This window comes from Pseudomyrmex gracilis, unplaced genomic scaffold, assembly GCF_002006095.1.
Source record: "Pseudomyrmex gracilis isolate BER0280 unplaced genomic scaffold, ASM200609v1 scaffold_51, whole genome shotgun sequence".
Taxonomy (NCBI): Eukaryota; Metazoa; Arthropoda; class Insecta; order Hymenoptera; family Formicidae; genus Pseudomyrmex; species Pseudomyrmex gracilis.
This window is the reverse complement of record NW_018020635.1, coordinates 1-15,195: the sequence shown is the minus strand read 5'-3', so window position 1 is coordinate 15,195 and position 15,195 is coordinate 1. Positions and strand designations below refer to the sequence as shown.

The 15,195-nt window shown below is 42.9% G+C and overlaps 1 protein-coding gene across 1 annotated transcript in view; it reads right to left on the bottom strand.

Annotated features, from left to right (window-relative positions):
• LOC109853574 (protein turtle-like) overlaps positions 1-12,588 on the bottom strand; it is a 70,224-nt gene extending 57,636 nt beyond the window's left edge. Inside the window, exons 1-4 of the mRNA XM_020425817.1 lie at positions 12,465-12,588; positions 11,557-11,730; positions 10,864-11,186; positions 224-345 (exon numbers count right to left, since the gene is read on the bottom strand). Coding sequence (XP_020281406.1) covers positions 224-345; positions 10,864-11,186; positions 11,557-11,711 — 600 coding nt within the window. The 5' untranslated portion in view covers positions 11,712-11,730; positions 12,465-12,588. The remainder of the gene's footprint in view (positions 1-223; positions 346-10,863; positions 11,187-11,556; positions 11,731-12,464) is intronic.
• Positions 12,589-15,195: the final 2,607 nt, after the last annotated feature.

Here is a 15,195-nt window from a genome sequence, read left to right as displayed (position 1 = left end):
ATACTCTCTGCACGGCAGAGCAATATTGAGCTTTACCTTCGTTCCAATATCTCTTATGCCGTCTAAAAAAAAAAAAAAAAAAAAAAAAAGTCGCGATCGACGCTACGGAGCTTGCTGATACCAGAGAAGGCGTGACGTTCTCGAGGAGTGCCCCCGTCTTTTTTTAACTCACGGATATAGAGAGCAGAGGCGATATCGTCCGATATCGTACCGTGTCGCCTACCTTCTTCTCCCATTGGAGAACGTAGGGCACTGGGTGCTCACCGGGGAACTCTACGTGACAGTTGAAGACTACGCTCTCCCCGAGGATCGCCGTGATGTGTACCGCGTCCTGCTGACAGAGTCCTGAAAACAGAATTTACACACATCGATGTTAATTTCGGTGTACATCGCGTCTTGTAATTTAACGGTTTATGTGAAATGAGTAAAAAAGACCAAAATAGTCAAGTATGTTGTTAAATCCAAAGTAAAGAAGTTAAGTTATTTTTAAAAAATGTACGTCAACACATAAATCTCAGCTGTACATTGTCACATGGACATTGAACGCAAAAAAATTGAGTTATCCTACCAGAAAAAGCGTGTGTAAATAATCACAAACAATTCTCTCGATATTGATTGTTGCCATTTTTATCTCGACGATGATTGGACGTGCTTCTAGGATGTGTTTCTCGATTCATATCTCGATACATACCAAGACGCACGATAGTGCCTCGCGCCGTTCGAGCGCGACTTCGTTGTGAAGTGACTACCCCAAGGTCGCTGCCCCCGGTCACTGACCCGGTCACGTGACTACCCCAGGTCATTGACCCGGGCACGCGACTACCTCAGGTCACTGACCCCGGTCACGAGACTACCCCAGGTCACTGACCCCGGTAACGTGACTACTCCAGGTCACTGACCCCGGTCACGTGACTACGGTATATATATATATTATATAATATTCTCTTTTTTACTCTTTTCTCTGTTACGTGACCTTTAGGCACGTTCTTAAAGACATGTGACTTTAGTCACGTGTTGTTTTTCCACTCTTTCTCTTTCTAGTTTTTGAGTTTGATTTTCATGCGTTATTTCTGACATTTCTCATATGTACATCATGTGTGTATTATATAATTTGTAAGACGTATATATTTTATACTATAGCTATCATCGCGGTGACAGGTTGTGTTTACTGGCAAAACACGTTAAAATATAAACAATAACAGCGCGCCACAACGCGCGCCTGTGTTGTGCTAGTAAAATTAAATATTAAAAAAAACAATTGTTCAAATTTCTATTAGTTTATTTTATTCATTTATTCAACAATTTCGAGACGCTTTAGTTTAATTAATATACATCTATTGTACAATACACTGACAATACATTTACAACATATTAACATACGTTTTACATACGTTGCGAGAGGTAAATGTCATGCAGAATATTTACGTTGAAAAACCGCAAAAATGACAATAAAAGCACGTCTCTCGGATATTCTCCGAAAACGTTGATCGAAATTCTCGGGCGTTTCCACCCCTCGGGCGGCAGATGCTCGACTACCGGAAGCTCGTAATTCTTGCGGCGAAGAGTTTCGTTGCAGAAAGAAAACTGCGCGGGACGGGCGGTCCTCCTTAATACCGCTCGTGCTTGCCCGACGGGAAGGCATTAAAAGACATTAAAGGTAAATCAGGGACAACGCCAGTGTCGTCGTCGTTCGTTCTCCGCGCCAGCTCTCGGGAAAAGCTCTGATGTCGCGTCGCGCTCGACGTCGAGGTCGAGTAAGATTAACTTCGCATTAACCCCCCGTGCGATATCACAAAAATCGAGTGCGACCCCGTTTCGTACGTCCGGCTGGGAAAAATCCCGTTCTCGCGTGTCGTCCGCGATAATGACGTTTTGCTTGTCGGTCTTTCCGCGCCGACGGATATGGTTAACACACTTCGATTATTGTTCGTTTTTGCCGCTCGCATACTCGGTTTGCGACACACATACGAAGAGGGAGGAGAAAATGTCGCCATAAATTATTAGAAACAGTCGACCGCGGAGGAAAAAGCAGTCGCCGTGACGCGGTGAAACGACGACGGGTAAACACATTGGTGGAACAATGAGAGGGTGGGATCATAATTAATGTTTCTCGGTCCGAGGGATTATCCGAAGAAAAAACGAGCATTCCGAGTATAAATTGATAGTTGATTGTGTTCGCGCGTTCCTGTCTTTTATCAATACATTTTTTTCATCGTAATTTCGTGCGTAACGTGCACGGGCCTGAAAAACAAAAAAAATATATCAAAGCATAATATACTTAATTTGATATTTGTATTCGAAGTATGGAAATGTTTTGACTATTCAGTAGATGTTTTAACAGTTTTGTTTTGTACGGAACGTGCACGAACCTAAAAAAAAAATGAGAGCCAGAGGCTGTCTTTTTCGCAATAAGTTTTTTTTTTAATTTCCACAGGAGGACCAGATGGGATATTTCATCTATACACGTGATGCAAAAACCAAGTTGAATTTTCTCATCCAAGTTTAATTCTTCAAATTGAAATTCAGTTTGAATTATTACGTATTGCAATAATTTACATGTTTAAATAAATAAAAACTATTTTGCACAAAGAAAACATCTGGCACGTGACCGAATATTTCTTCGAAAGGACACTACATAAATCTCATTTGTTCTAAATTAATGTTATTATTAAAACAAAATTAAAACAATAACAATTTGATATTTATACTCAAAGTTTTGGAATTGCTGGACCGTTCAAATATCGTAAGAGATACCACACGGAATGAAGCTTTTGTGGAAAGGGACGGATGGAGTTTGTCAGACGTCCGGGACAAACAAAGGGAAGTCTGCGTTGCGGCGAGAAGGAGAAACTGGAGAGTCCAAATACTTTTAAACTGATTCGCAGAAATATATACGTCAGCGCGGTCTGCTGTCCCGCGCAAAGTAATCGCGAAGTTCGTGTTCGCAAGAAGCTCTATCGGTCCGGGGTAGGGAAAACACAAATCGGGAATGACGGCCGATCTACTTTGCGTCCCGGAGAAAAGTTTCCGCAGACTAGAAGGAAATATCGATCTGACTGCTGACAAGTAAACTTCGGACGAAATCTGTCCTCTCTCTCTCTCTCTCACTCTCTCTTCCATTTTTCGTTTTATCTCTTCGCCGCGTCTCTCCGCTCCGCTGCTGCGTCACGATCGTCGCGATTAACGTTTCACTGCGGTAAACAGCTGCCGCATTCATGCGCTCTCTTTTTACTACTTTCACGAATTACTGTTCCTCCCGCGAGTTCTTAATGCGGCAGCGCTATTACGCGGTCTAAATTTTGTCACGAAACGACCGTGTTGCGCTTGATGACGTACGTTCCGCGATTGTTCGGAAACTTAAAACGTACATCGTTTGTTTCTTTTTTTTTCTTTTTTTTTTTTTGGTTTTTTGTACAAAAACTATCACGAAACGGAAAACTTTTGAAAAAAAAAATGTTAACATCGCACAAACACCAGCGACACGTATGTACGTTTGCGATAATCGGCATTGCTCGTTTAAAGTGATATTTCGCAGTTTTCAATGTAAAATGCGGCACGCACTCTCTTCATGTAATTTTTGCAAACTTTGTCCAAAGTGCAACTTTTCCTCGTATCCGCACAGTTTCAAAACTGCGGCTGCGAAAAGCGACGCGCCTTTCCTTTTTGATCGTCTCGTGTATGCACGACCGTGGCTTAATGCCCGCTAACTTCAGGAACAGTCAGAGTCTCGCTTTCGTATCAAAGCCGCGCTGCTGCTCGGGAAAAGCTGACAACCGAAACCGCAGAAAATCGCTAACATCAAGAGAGCGAGCGAGAGAGAGAGCGAGAAAATGGCGCGCGTCACACGTGAAAAGGAGACGGGCGGGAGGAAAGCGAGCGAGGAGGAAGGGAATGGAAGAGAGAGAGAGAGAGAGAGAGAGAGAGAGAGAGAGAGAGAGAGAGAGAAAAGCGGAGGGCAGAGCACGTCGGGCGAGCTCGATGGCATCCATTTCGAATAATGGACGCGACTTTGATACCTGTCCCTCTTTGAGATCTTCCGTGTTGCAAATACGACACATTTTTGGCGCTCGCGCGCGACAAAGGGGATCGTAATAAATCTCTCCTCCGGGCGCGCAAACCTTCGAAAGCGCGTCGTTTCACAACGACAGCCGTACGACTGCCAGATGAGCTCTGAATTGGAGAGGAAGCTTTCATCGTTGGAAAAGTAGTGGAGAGGATTTTAGGAAAATTGGGTTACGCGCGTTCGACGCGTTTTGTCCCCCCTCTTCCCCCCCCCCCGACGCTTACGTCGCGACGCGCGTCGATATTTGCACGTCGTTAAAACCTTAATACATGTTTTTTTTTTGTTTTATATCGCACTTGTCAAGATAAAATTCAATAGCTCTGGCAAAAAACGATCTCTTCTCTAGTTTTTTTTCAAGTCCAACGTGGCGACGCGTTCTTTTTTCGCAGAGGTTTTTACCACACACGCGCGATAACGCGCAACGACACAAAATACCACTTTCACACGTGCCGCGTCACCAGGGTTTATACCTTCACTTGTTGTCGCATTAATATTCCACGGTATATTCGTCGCGAACGATGTCTCGCTTGATACAAGCTCTCCGCGATGCACTTTCCGCGTACGGTTCGAATGGATATGGACGCGCCACTTCGCTCACATCACAGCGGAGTCGCATTACGTATGCATTGTGTAATATCATGGATCGCGGCTTCTCGACGTCCGCCCTGTCATCGTTGTCGTCGTCGTCGTCGTCGTCGCGCGAGTTCGACGTTTCGCTACAGACAGTGCACGTCCGCGTGATAAATGTTGGAAGAGACGCGCGAAAAGCCAACTCTCTCTCTTTCGCGCGCGCGCGACACTCGATACTCTCGTCTAAATACAAACAAATCGAAATGGGGGGATTTTTCCGACACAAATGTCTCGGAAAAAATCTCGCGCGATTTTTTTTCCCCGAGAAAACCGCCAATCGCCTCGCAATCTTCTTCTTATTCTCGTCGCGTTAAAAGCCTCGGGCCAATTTAATCCTCACCCTCCGAGATTAAATTTTCACCTCGCGCTTGCGTTCCTCGTAATGTTCAAACGGAACCGAGGGCGACGACGTTCGTCGGTTTAACGAGTCTGGCGCGTTTATTAATGTGTAACCGGGACGAGAGAAGCCTGTGTGTGACGACGACGTGATATTATTGGTATCGCGCGACGAAACTGTCGTGTGACACGATCGTATACCTCCCCTTTCCCTCCGTTTTAACCCCATCAGTGTTACGCCCCATCGGTGTACACGCGTTGCGAATAATAATGCGAACTTGGACGCACATTTGCGCGACCATTATCGCCGCGTGTGTGTATGTATGTGTGTGTGTGTGTGTGTGTGCGCGCGCCGCGACGTTCTCCCGCCGCGTGATAACGCGGCGTCCAAATAACCGTTTTTATTGTTACTTGTTATTAAATTTTCAACGTTCTGTCTGCGGGCGCGTGCACACGACGGGAACATCTCGTTATCACGGAAAAGCGAGTTCATAAAATAAAGCTTCCTTCTCTCTCTCTCTCTCTTTTTCTTTCTCTCTCGCTTTCTGGTTGCTTCTTCGTATATTTTTATGCAGATAATAATTATAATTATCATTGTGTGCGCGCGCGCGCAGTCTCTCTGTCTCTCTGCTAATTTGCCGAGTTTCGCCGAGCGAGATTTTCCGGAGAGAAATTCTGACTCACGCAAAATCGAATATTTATCTTCGTCTTCAAATTACCGTGGCGTTAAAATTATTATTAAATACGCGTCAAATATTTTAACACAAATATTTTAATACGTTTCGGCGGCGGTTATTTTTTTCTTTCAAGATTTACTTTATACCGTGCGCGCGCGCGCGCAAGAACAGCGAAACGCAAGAGAGACTTCGGATACTTGCGCATTCACGTCTCGCGATAATTGCCAACCGCGGTCTAATTGCGAATGTACCTACAATCGCCGCGTTTCCCGCGGCGGTATCAGTACCGCGGATCGTACGTGTTCGCGCACATCGATCCGATGCGTGCGACAAATGCCGGACCGTTAATAATTTGCGCGCACGCGACGCGCACCGGAGAGATATCTCTCTCGGTTATTATTATTCGTTTCTCTTCTCCCCTCCCAGCCCGTCCTTCGTGCGGTCGGAAGAAATTCGGATTGGAGTCGGAGAGTATTATCCGATCATCGGAAAATTCGAAGGAGAGCAACCGGCGCGGAAATTCTCTTTATGCGCGGAAAAGACTTTTCCGTTTCACAGCCCGTTAACTCGCCGGGTTTTAGAGACAGAATCACTTCCACGTCGTTTTGGCAACAACCGGCGCCGTTTTACATCGCGCAGTTGTTTTTTTCCGATGACAACGACGACGACGACGACGACGACGACGACGACGACAACGACAAGATAAACAGATTGAGCAATTCATTCGAACGATCCGCGGAGAATACACGCGCGCACAGACAAAATGTGAAATGGAAGGGGAAAGGGGGAGGGAAAAAAATTTCGTTTATCTCCACCTGGACTGGAAAAAACGAAATATTTTGCTTTCCGATTTATTTTAAAACAATAAACGTGTTATTGTTATAAAATAAAATATTTCGTCCTTGTTTTCGCGGGTCGAAACACAAATATCGGATTAAAACGAGCACCGAATCCCTTTTGTTTGTTACGATAAACTCCCCCCATATGTGTATAATTTTATATATACGTAGACACACACTATAACACGTCTACAGCAGTGCGCGTATTTACACACGCAACCTGTCAAATTCCTTCTATCGAGGGAGTAAACGCGTCGCGTATTTGTTTGACACGGTATTCCTTCTCGATATCCTCTCGTCTCGAACGCTCGCAAGAGCATTAAAGTAAAGCTCACGAAGTAGCTCCTCATCATCCGCTGGCGAATTTTCAGGTAGCGACGAAGCGTGAAATTAGCGAGCCGTTCTATCAGAGCTACACGCCCTCGTGTAAGCTAAATAGTTAAACGTGTGTGTCGGGGACGGGGGCGCCTCTGCGCGCGCGCCCAGGCTCAATTGGATGAAAAGCAGAAGGTGAAGCAATTAAGCGGAAGCGTATAGGATCGGGTCTAACGAGTACATTATTACCTTGTAACGAGTGTAAAGATGGATTTTAATTATTTCGAATAAACGAGAAAAACCCGGGGCAGCCGCCCCGGACGCGAAAATTCCTTTTCCGGAAAAATAACACGAACAAGGAAAACAAACCAGGAAAGAGAGAGAGATCAATTTCGCCGGGTCGTTGCTAAGTATCGACTTTATGCGCGACTATTACGTTTCTCATGCGTGCGTTTTCCCGCGAGACAACATCGCGCCCGTGTACAACCCCGGGCGACCGGGAACAAATAGAACGCGGTATAAAAAAAAAAAAAAAAAGTCGCATTCATTTTCCCGCGGTCTCTTACGACCGCGTCGTAAAGTCGCTGATTTAAAGACGACGCGCGCGAAAAGTAATGCGCTTTAAAGTTTAATCATCGTGGGATGTAACTTTGCGGTAACGACGAGTTCTCTTCGCGCGCACGCACCTGGTTACATTTCCATAAAAAAAATTTAAAAAAAAATAATAAAAAAAAAAAAAATACGCATAGTCGCGCGAATTTCGACGTTACTCCTCGAGGACACAACGAGGACGCGTCGAATCAATTATCGATCTGCTTTCCGTATCGCCGTCGTCGTCTTGAGCTCCGGCGCGATCGATCGATTCGCGAGTTTCCTCGCGGGGAACGGGCAATTTATTATCAAGGGCAACGTACCCTCGCGCCATTTGCAACTCATTTCATCGCCTGCCATCTGCGACGGCCGCTACGAAGACCGTGTAATCGCCCGTTCTCGCACACATCGCCGCGAAAACACACGAGGAATTTATGGAGCCGCTGCTGCGCGTCGTCGTCTTTTGCGCGCGAGACGTGTTGCCCATTCGAGAGGAATTTATATCGCGATTGGCTAAGAAATTCCTTTGAAGGAGAAACACACACCGCGCGCCTTTGTAAGATGTAACTCTCTCTCTCTATCTATCTCTTTCTCGTGTTCTATGTAATTAAGAGAGAGAAAGAGAGAGATAGAGAGATAGAATTTGCCTAATACGTTCTTAAATAATGAAATATCGCGCGCGTCTCTCTCCGCTTGGATGGAGATTACAGCGTTGCGCGGAAGCTGCTGCGCGATTTAATTAAATATTGACTCGTTAAACGCGCGACGACGTGTAAGCGCGCGTGAAAGTGGAGTGCAATTTAATTAATAATAGAGAATCCGTACAAAAATATCCGTGTATTTCCGTTACAAGTATTTGCGTATTTCGTTGCAAAATGGCGTTTTAAACGATTCGTTCTAACGGGCGTTCTGTGTAGCGCGCGCGCGCGCGCGCACGTTCGCGCTCGGAGTGTGTTTTATTTTTATTCGCGCGATATAATATACACGCGCGAAATGTATGATGTAACTGGAAAATTAACGAAGCCTCATCGCGCAACAATCAAGAGCATTGCTGCTGGTTGTTACGATTGTGATTAAAAATCGCGCTTCGTAATAACAATCCTAATATTTGTTCTGTTTGATAAACGGTTTGTAACAATGGCCCGCATTTCAGCACGTATCTACTTACAACAGGTGTTGTATTGTTTTTTAAAATTATTATTATTATTATTATTATTATTAGTATTATTATTATTAGTATTAGTATTAGTATTATTATTATTTCCGCCGCGCGCAATATTTTACGTCAAATAAACCGTCGCATCATATTCGATAACGAGTAACGTCGGAGCAAATATGAAATGGGAATGAAATTTACGACAAACAATAGCGAAATTCGCTGCGATTAATTACACTTTGTTTTTTGTTTCTCTCTCTTTTTTTTTTTTTTTTTTAATCTGCGCGTAGGAAAAACGCGTGTTTCGAATTGCGAGATAATGCGAGTTTTTTCTATTACAGCATGCGTGCGGTTAACGCAGTTAAGCATATATTTTGAACGAGGCTTTTTCCCCTTCCTCCCCCAGAGAGAGGGATAGTCACAGAGTTTTTAATGAAATTGTTCGCGCTGATGAGAGTAACGAGCATCATAAGGACTATCGTACATAACGTGCGTGAAGCGTACGACAAAAAAAAAAAAAAAAAAACAAGCTCCGGAACACGAACGTGTTCCCGCGCTAGTTTTATTTATTTATCCTCTTTTTATATTCTTCGTCAGTAATTTCGTTGCGACGATGTGATTAAGGTTCTCGCATGTGGTTTTCGCAATGTCACTTCAGCCAAAGTAATTGCAGAAACAAAACGCGTGTATATACATACGTACAAAGCGCATGTCTCTTACAATTCTCTAAACCGTACTTCTTTTATTTAAATTAATGATAATTTTTCTGACGGTGTCTTTTTTTTTTTTTTTTTTTTTACACACAAAAACGATTTGTGTGTAAACAATTTCTCTAAAAATGCAAATCTATTTATAGAATTGAATAGCATCGCGCGTGCGCGCACACACGTTTTGAAATAATTTTACAAACAGATCCAACATTGTGAAAAAAAATAAAATAAAATAAAAACATCATCGTTATAATCCGATGCGGATAACAGAACAGTGAAATTAATATCGCGCACGATTGTGCGTCGCGCGCGCGTTGAACACGACAATGTCTCACATTTGATAGAGAGCTATTTTTCGAATTGTCGAACAGAGCCGAGCTGTCGCATATCAAACCGAATTCAAAGCGCTGATAAAAGGCTCACAGTCTCTTTTCAGGACTTGGCCATTCATGCCGCGCGGAAAATTCTTTCAGATTGAAAACTCGCGAATCGCGCGCGCCCCCAAAGAGAGGAGAGAATATTTGAGATTGCAAGAGTATATGAATGAGGCTCGCACAATCACCCAGGCCAGGTGGTGCGCCTGTCGCCGATAAAAATTGCGACGAATTTGACTCGCGCCGTAATTACATGTTCCGTGCGCGCGATAAAAGTCGCGCGAGGTCGTCAGTGTCGTTGGTGTAATTTGACGCAAAAACATAAAACGCATCGATCTCTTTGCGCGGTTTAATTTTAATTAAAGTAATTTAAGTTTTGTTTAAACTTGTTGCGCAAATCACGTATTTACGATTGCGCGTTTATTCGACAAAGCGGAATTGCATTTCTCAAGATGAGCAAGTGCCCGCAAATCGAGACAGTCTCGCGAAAATCGAACTTGGACGCTCGCTTTGTCTTCCTCGACTTAAGAGTGATCAAGCACTCTCGACATTCTCTACCGTTATCTGATCGCGCGACCCGAAGCTTATTTCGCTTCATTTGTCGATCTCAGTCGATGTTCCATTACACACCGCAAGCGCGCTCTCTATCTCTCTATCTCTCTATCTCGCTCTTTCTCTTTCTCTCTCTCTCTCTCTCTCTATCTATCTATCTCTGCCTACGGCTCGTCGGATTTGAGAAGCAACGACCCGTTTCGTGAGATACGGTGCCACGGCATTAGCGACCACTCGGACGTCCCGCCAACTAGTGAACTCTAATTTGCGGTCCCCACTAATTGAGGAACGATACGCGAGAGCTGACGTGATTGCATCGCCCGACAAATGAAGAGATTCCCAGATGCGACAGGGTCTCGCGCATTAACAGAGAAGATGTAACGCGCTAACGATATTAACAACTGTGTGGAGCAAGTTAAATTCAACGACGGCTGCAATTCGAATTGCAATTATTGCGACGCGCAAGATATTCGCTATTGTATATCTCTCTTGTACATTTCTGATATAAATTCTTTTGACACGTTCGTTATAGTAGTTTCGTTCGGCAAATGTGCGTTACGGACTGTATCGGTTTTTTTATACGTCGTTAAAAAAAAAAAAAAAAAAAACAAAATACTCACCTGGTGTGACGAGGAGCGCGATGCCAAAGAGCAAAGCTCTCGCCGCCATTTCCACGATTCGTCGGAAGTCCCCGCGACACCATCTTAACCGATGCCTCTTCTCTTCATCGTCGTCTTCCGCTTCGTCGTTCTTACTCGCGTTCTTGAACAGGCCCAGACAAAGCCGCAGCTTCCGGTACACCGCGCCGATCCCATCCGATTCGGGCATACGTCGCTTCAGAGTCTCCTTTTTCTCAACCGTTTCGCTCTCCTGACATCTGTAAGGCCGGCAACCTGTGCAGGTGGGCTGACCGGAAGCGAGAACCGCTTCGTGGTCAGTCCTCCTAAACATAAAATGTTTTTTTTTTTTTTTTTTGACTCTTTAATTTGTAATAATTAATAAAACATTTAATATGTAATTGATAAAGCACATTTAATATATATTTCTCTCTGTATCAATGAAAAATATTAAAAATATTATTAATAAAATTTAATATGTAATTTATATATTAATTTCGTCTACTATAGAAACAAAGTAGATAAATTTTTATTCTCCAATACAAGTAGATGAACTGTTTTTATTTTGTTTTGATTTTCACTTTGCGCATTTTTCATTTTGCACCGCGTAAGTAAAAAGTAGAGACACGCACGGCTGACTCGGGCGTCACTTGCGGCAAATGGATTACATTTCCACAGACATCCGTGATCACTTACCTGTCCTCGTGGTCGTCGCAGGCGGCGGTCTCCTCGGTAGCATGATAGCCGTCGTGCCTTAGGGACCGAAAAGCCTGCGAACAAGTTCCGCCAGTGCACTGGAACTCGAGCCTTCGCCGGAGGTCCGTGGCTTGTAGCCCTCCTCCGCCCCCCATACCCCCGCTCCCATAGTACCTGCGGGCATAAGCGGTCGACGCCCGTTATAACTATAGCACACGCAGCCGTAACAATCGCGGCTGGCCGGACTCTGTCTCTCTAATATCCGTAGGAGGCGAGCCACGGCCGGTAAATGACACGTCGCTCAATATGTCGCATAAAGCAGAAGTACCAGCGAGCAAGGAGCCGTGAAGTTATTGTACACGTGCTGCGGATAGAGGCGGGTTCGCGGCGCGAAAACGACGATGAATAACGGTTGAGAATTGTTAACTTCAGATATATCGCGTAATTTAATCAACATTTACAGTGATCGTTTATATACGCACAACTAGCAGATGTGCAAATACAGTTTTGTATACGTAGATTTTTTGTAAATCTTGTAATTTTGTAGATTAATACGCTTGAAAATTCGAATTGAAACTTCAACTCGAAAATTCATCCAAGATGTTTAATTTCTCCTATGTAATAAATTATTCATTTTTAAAGTTCACCGTTGAACGTTTATAAAATTAAGAATTGAGAAAACATTCGCGTTTTACGAACATTTCGATCATTTATTCTTTAATTGTGAAAAAAAAGAAAGAGTCAGCATCTAACTTCCGCGTTTAACATGGAAAAAGTAAAGAACGTGGATTAATTCGGATAGCTTTTACGTAAGTGGGACTGAAATTAGATAACGCTTGGCACGCGCTTTAAAGCAAAAATCCGATTTGTGTGCTTTTGTCTTTGTTGCACGAATGAAATCTGCTTACTCTTGCCGCTCCGCCACCACTACCGCTGCCCGGATCTTGCGCCCCCGGTGCTGATTTTTACGAGCCTCGCCACCTCCTCGCCCTTCTCAACAGCCACTTTAACCCCCGCAACGTGTCGCTCTCATCACCTGAAACATAAAAGAACACATTCATCAGCATCGTCGCTAATTGGGAACTAAAAAGAACGCTTTATCCGAAGCCGCGAAAAGAAAAAAAAAAAAGAAAAAAGAGAACGTGTCGTTACCCGATGATTATTAATGACGATAATCTCGTCGTTCGTCATTAATTATTGCGCACTCGCTGATAAATCATTATTTGATGCATTTGCGCACAACTGTTTAGTATTCCGCGTGAATATAAACTAGATACTCTTCGTACATGTAATAATCATTAGCGTGTACATATATATACATAAATATATATATGTATATGTATATATAAATATATATATATATATATATATATATTTATGTATATATATACACGTCGAGAAGCGTATACACTACGTGTGTGTGCGCGCGCGCGCGTGCAAGACGCGAAATGAATCCTTTAGGCGGATAGTTGAAATTCCATGTAGGCGAAACATGAATCGATTCGATTAAGCAACACACGTGCTCAGATACAAGCTTGATTGATTCAATTTGAGTTCCGGCTTCTGCGAACGGAGCAGAGCTTAGACGAAGCTCCGAAGATGGACTGATAATTGTATCACGTTCCTCGGGCTGTGCCACGTGACCTGGCAGGTGTAAAGATGGATTGGCGCAAAATGCTCTTTCTCTTCTTCTGTAGATCTGAGAGAGAGAAAGAGAGAGAGAGAGAGAGAGAGAGAGAGAAATTAAATATTTCCAAACTTCAAAGAATGCGGAACGTGGAATTCTATTAGTCGCTCAAGACTCAATTTGAAGTCTTTGTGATGCTTCAGTTCTATTTTAAGCAAAAAGAAATGCCCGCATCTGCGTACCGCGTGTACCGCGTTTATTTCCAGGTCGGATATAAATTGCCTGCACATATGTGAATTCGATTTTATCTCAAATGAAGCGAGAGAGTATCTGCGCACGCAAGTATTTTTAACGCTGTTTTAACATATGAAAAATGTTTCAATAATTTGACGTAAGTGCATTCAATAACGCGTGATTATGAAAGTAACGCGTATTGGAATTGTAAATTAGCGGCGATTGCATTTGACGCTGCAGTGCTTAACTTCCACATGGGAAACGGTCGCGATTTAATGCAAATTATATTACGATATATATATACACATACATATACGATATATTACGGTCACGAAATATATAATGGCGCGCGCGCGGGTTCACGAACCTCCCCCGCCCTCCCTGTGCGAGTTATTTATCGTGCGTCAATACGCGAAGATTTTGCCTCATTCAAGGCACGTTCGTGTAATACTAACTCTGACGGGAATTACGACCATTCTGCCCGATAAAACGATCGCTCTCTCTCTCTCTCTCTCTCTTTCTCTCTTTCTCCGCTCCCACCGATGTGAGAGACCAGGTGCGTATTAGATAGAAGTACTTCCCTCTCGGTGATTGCACCGCCGTGCCTATGCGGAATGAATGATGCGCGCGATGAAACGCGTTATTCGAAGTTATTAATGGAATGTGTGTGTGTGTGTGTGTGTGTGTGTGTGTGTGTGTGTGTGTGCGTGCGTGCGTGCGCGCGCGCGCGTGCCATTATATATTTCAGTAATAATATGTTAAATTTTTAAATGAGCAGAACAGAATTATTGTAAATTATTTAGCGGCAAATGCATAATAAAGTGCTTAAATAATTACAAGTTGTGGAATTGAAATAACAAGCACATTGAAATTGTTTAATTGAGAAATAAAGAGCAAAAAATTTCTGTTAATTATGTTTTATTACGGTTTATTGTTTAGTACTCGCGCGCGACTTCAACAAGAAAGAGAGAGAGAGAGAGAGAAAGAACTAAGATTTAATTTTTGCATTGTACACGAGCAAGTAATATGGTAAAAACATTCTGCGCAGAGTAATTTGCGAGCGAAAATATCGCGGTAAGGTATTACGCGATACCGTAAGCTCAGAGCGGCTTTTATTTACGATCAGCGTCGACTAGTAATGACGCAACATCAATCAGGTGCTGTTGCTCACTCGGAGGCTGAGCCAGATGTAAGATTAGACGTTTCCTTCATCCAGAAGAGCAAGAGACGAAGTTAAAATTTTCCGCGCGTGTCAACAGATAACAACGTTCTCTTTGTATTGTTTATCGTTTATGTCTCTCTCTGTATTGTTTGTCGTTATTTATACACAGTAAATTTTATATTAAAATTTACCGCACAAGTTGCACTTATTGTTTTAGTCGCAATATAATTTATAATTTTTTGATAAGAGAAAGAATATTTGTTGTGCGTTACATCATAAAGTTACTGAGTTAACAAAAATGTAAAATTTATTTATATCCATTATATCATCTTTGTTTGTTAATATAGTTTGAACAAAATAACGTCTGATTGTAATGTTATATTAATATTCGGGCAAGTTTGAAAATAAGTTACGAAGTAATTTTTTTCTAAACAGCAAGAGTGATTTAATATCTTGTATAGAATATACCTTTTGACATTGAGAAATGTTGCAAATAAGTTTTTAAATATTTTTAACTATGTTTTAAATAGTTTAAAAGTTTTTTAAAAATATTTAGCTTATCGATATTTTTCCCCATTCCCATTGCGGTCGTTGTTTTGATATTTTTTTTTTTTTT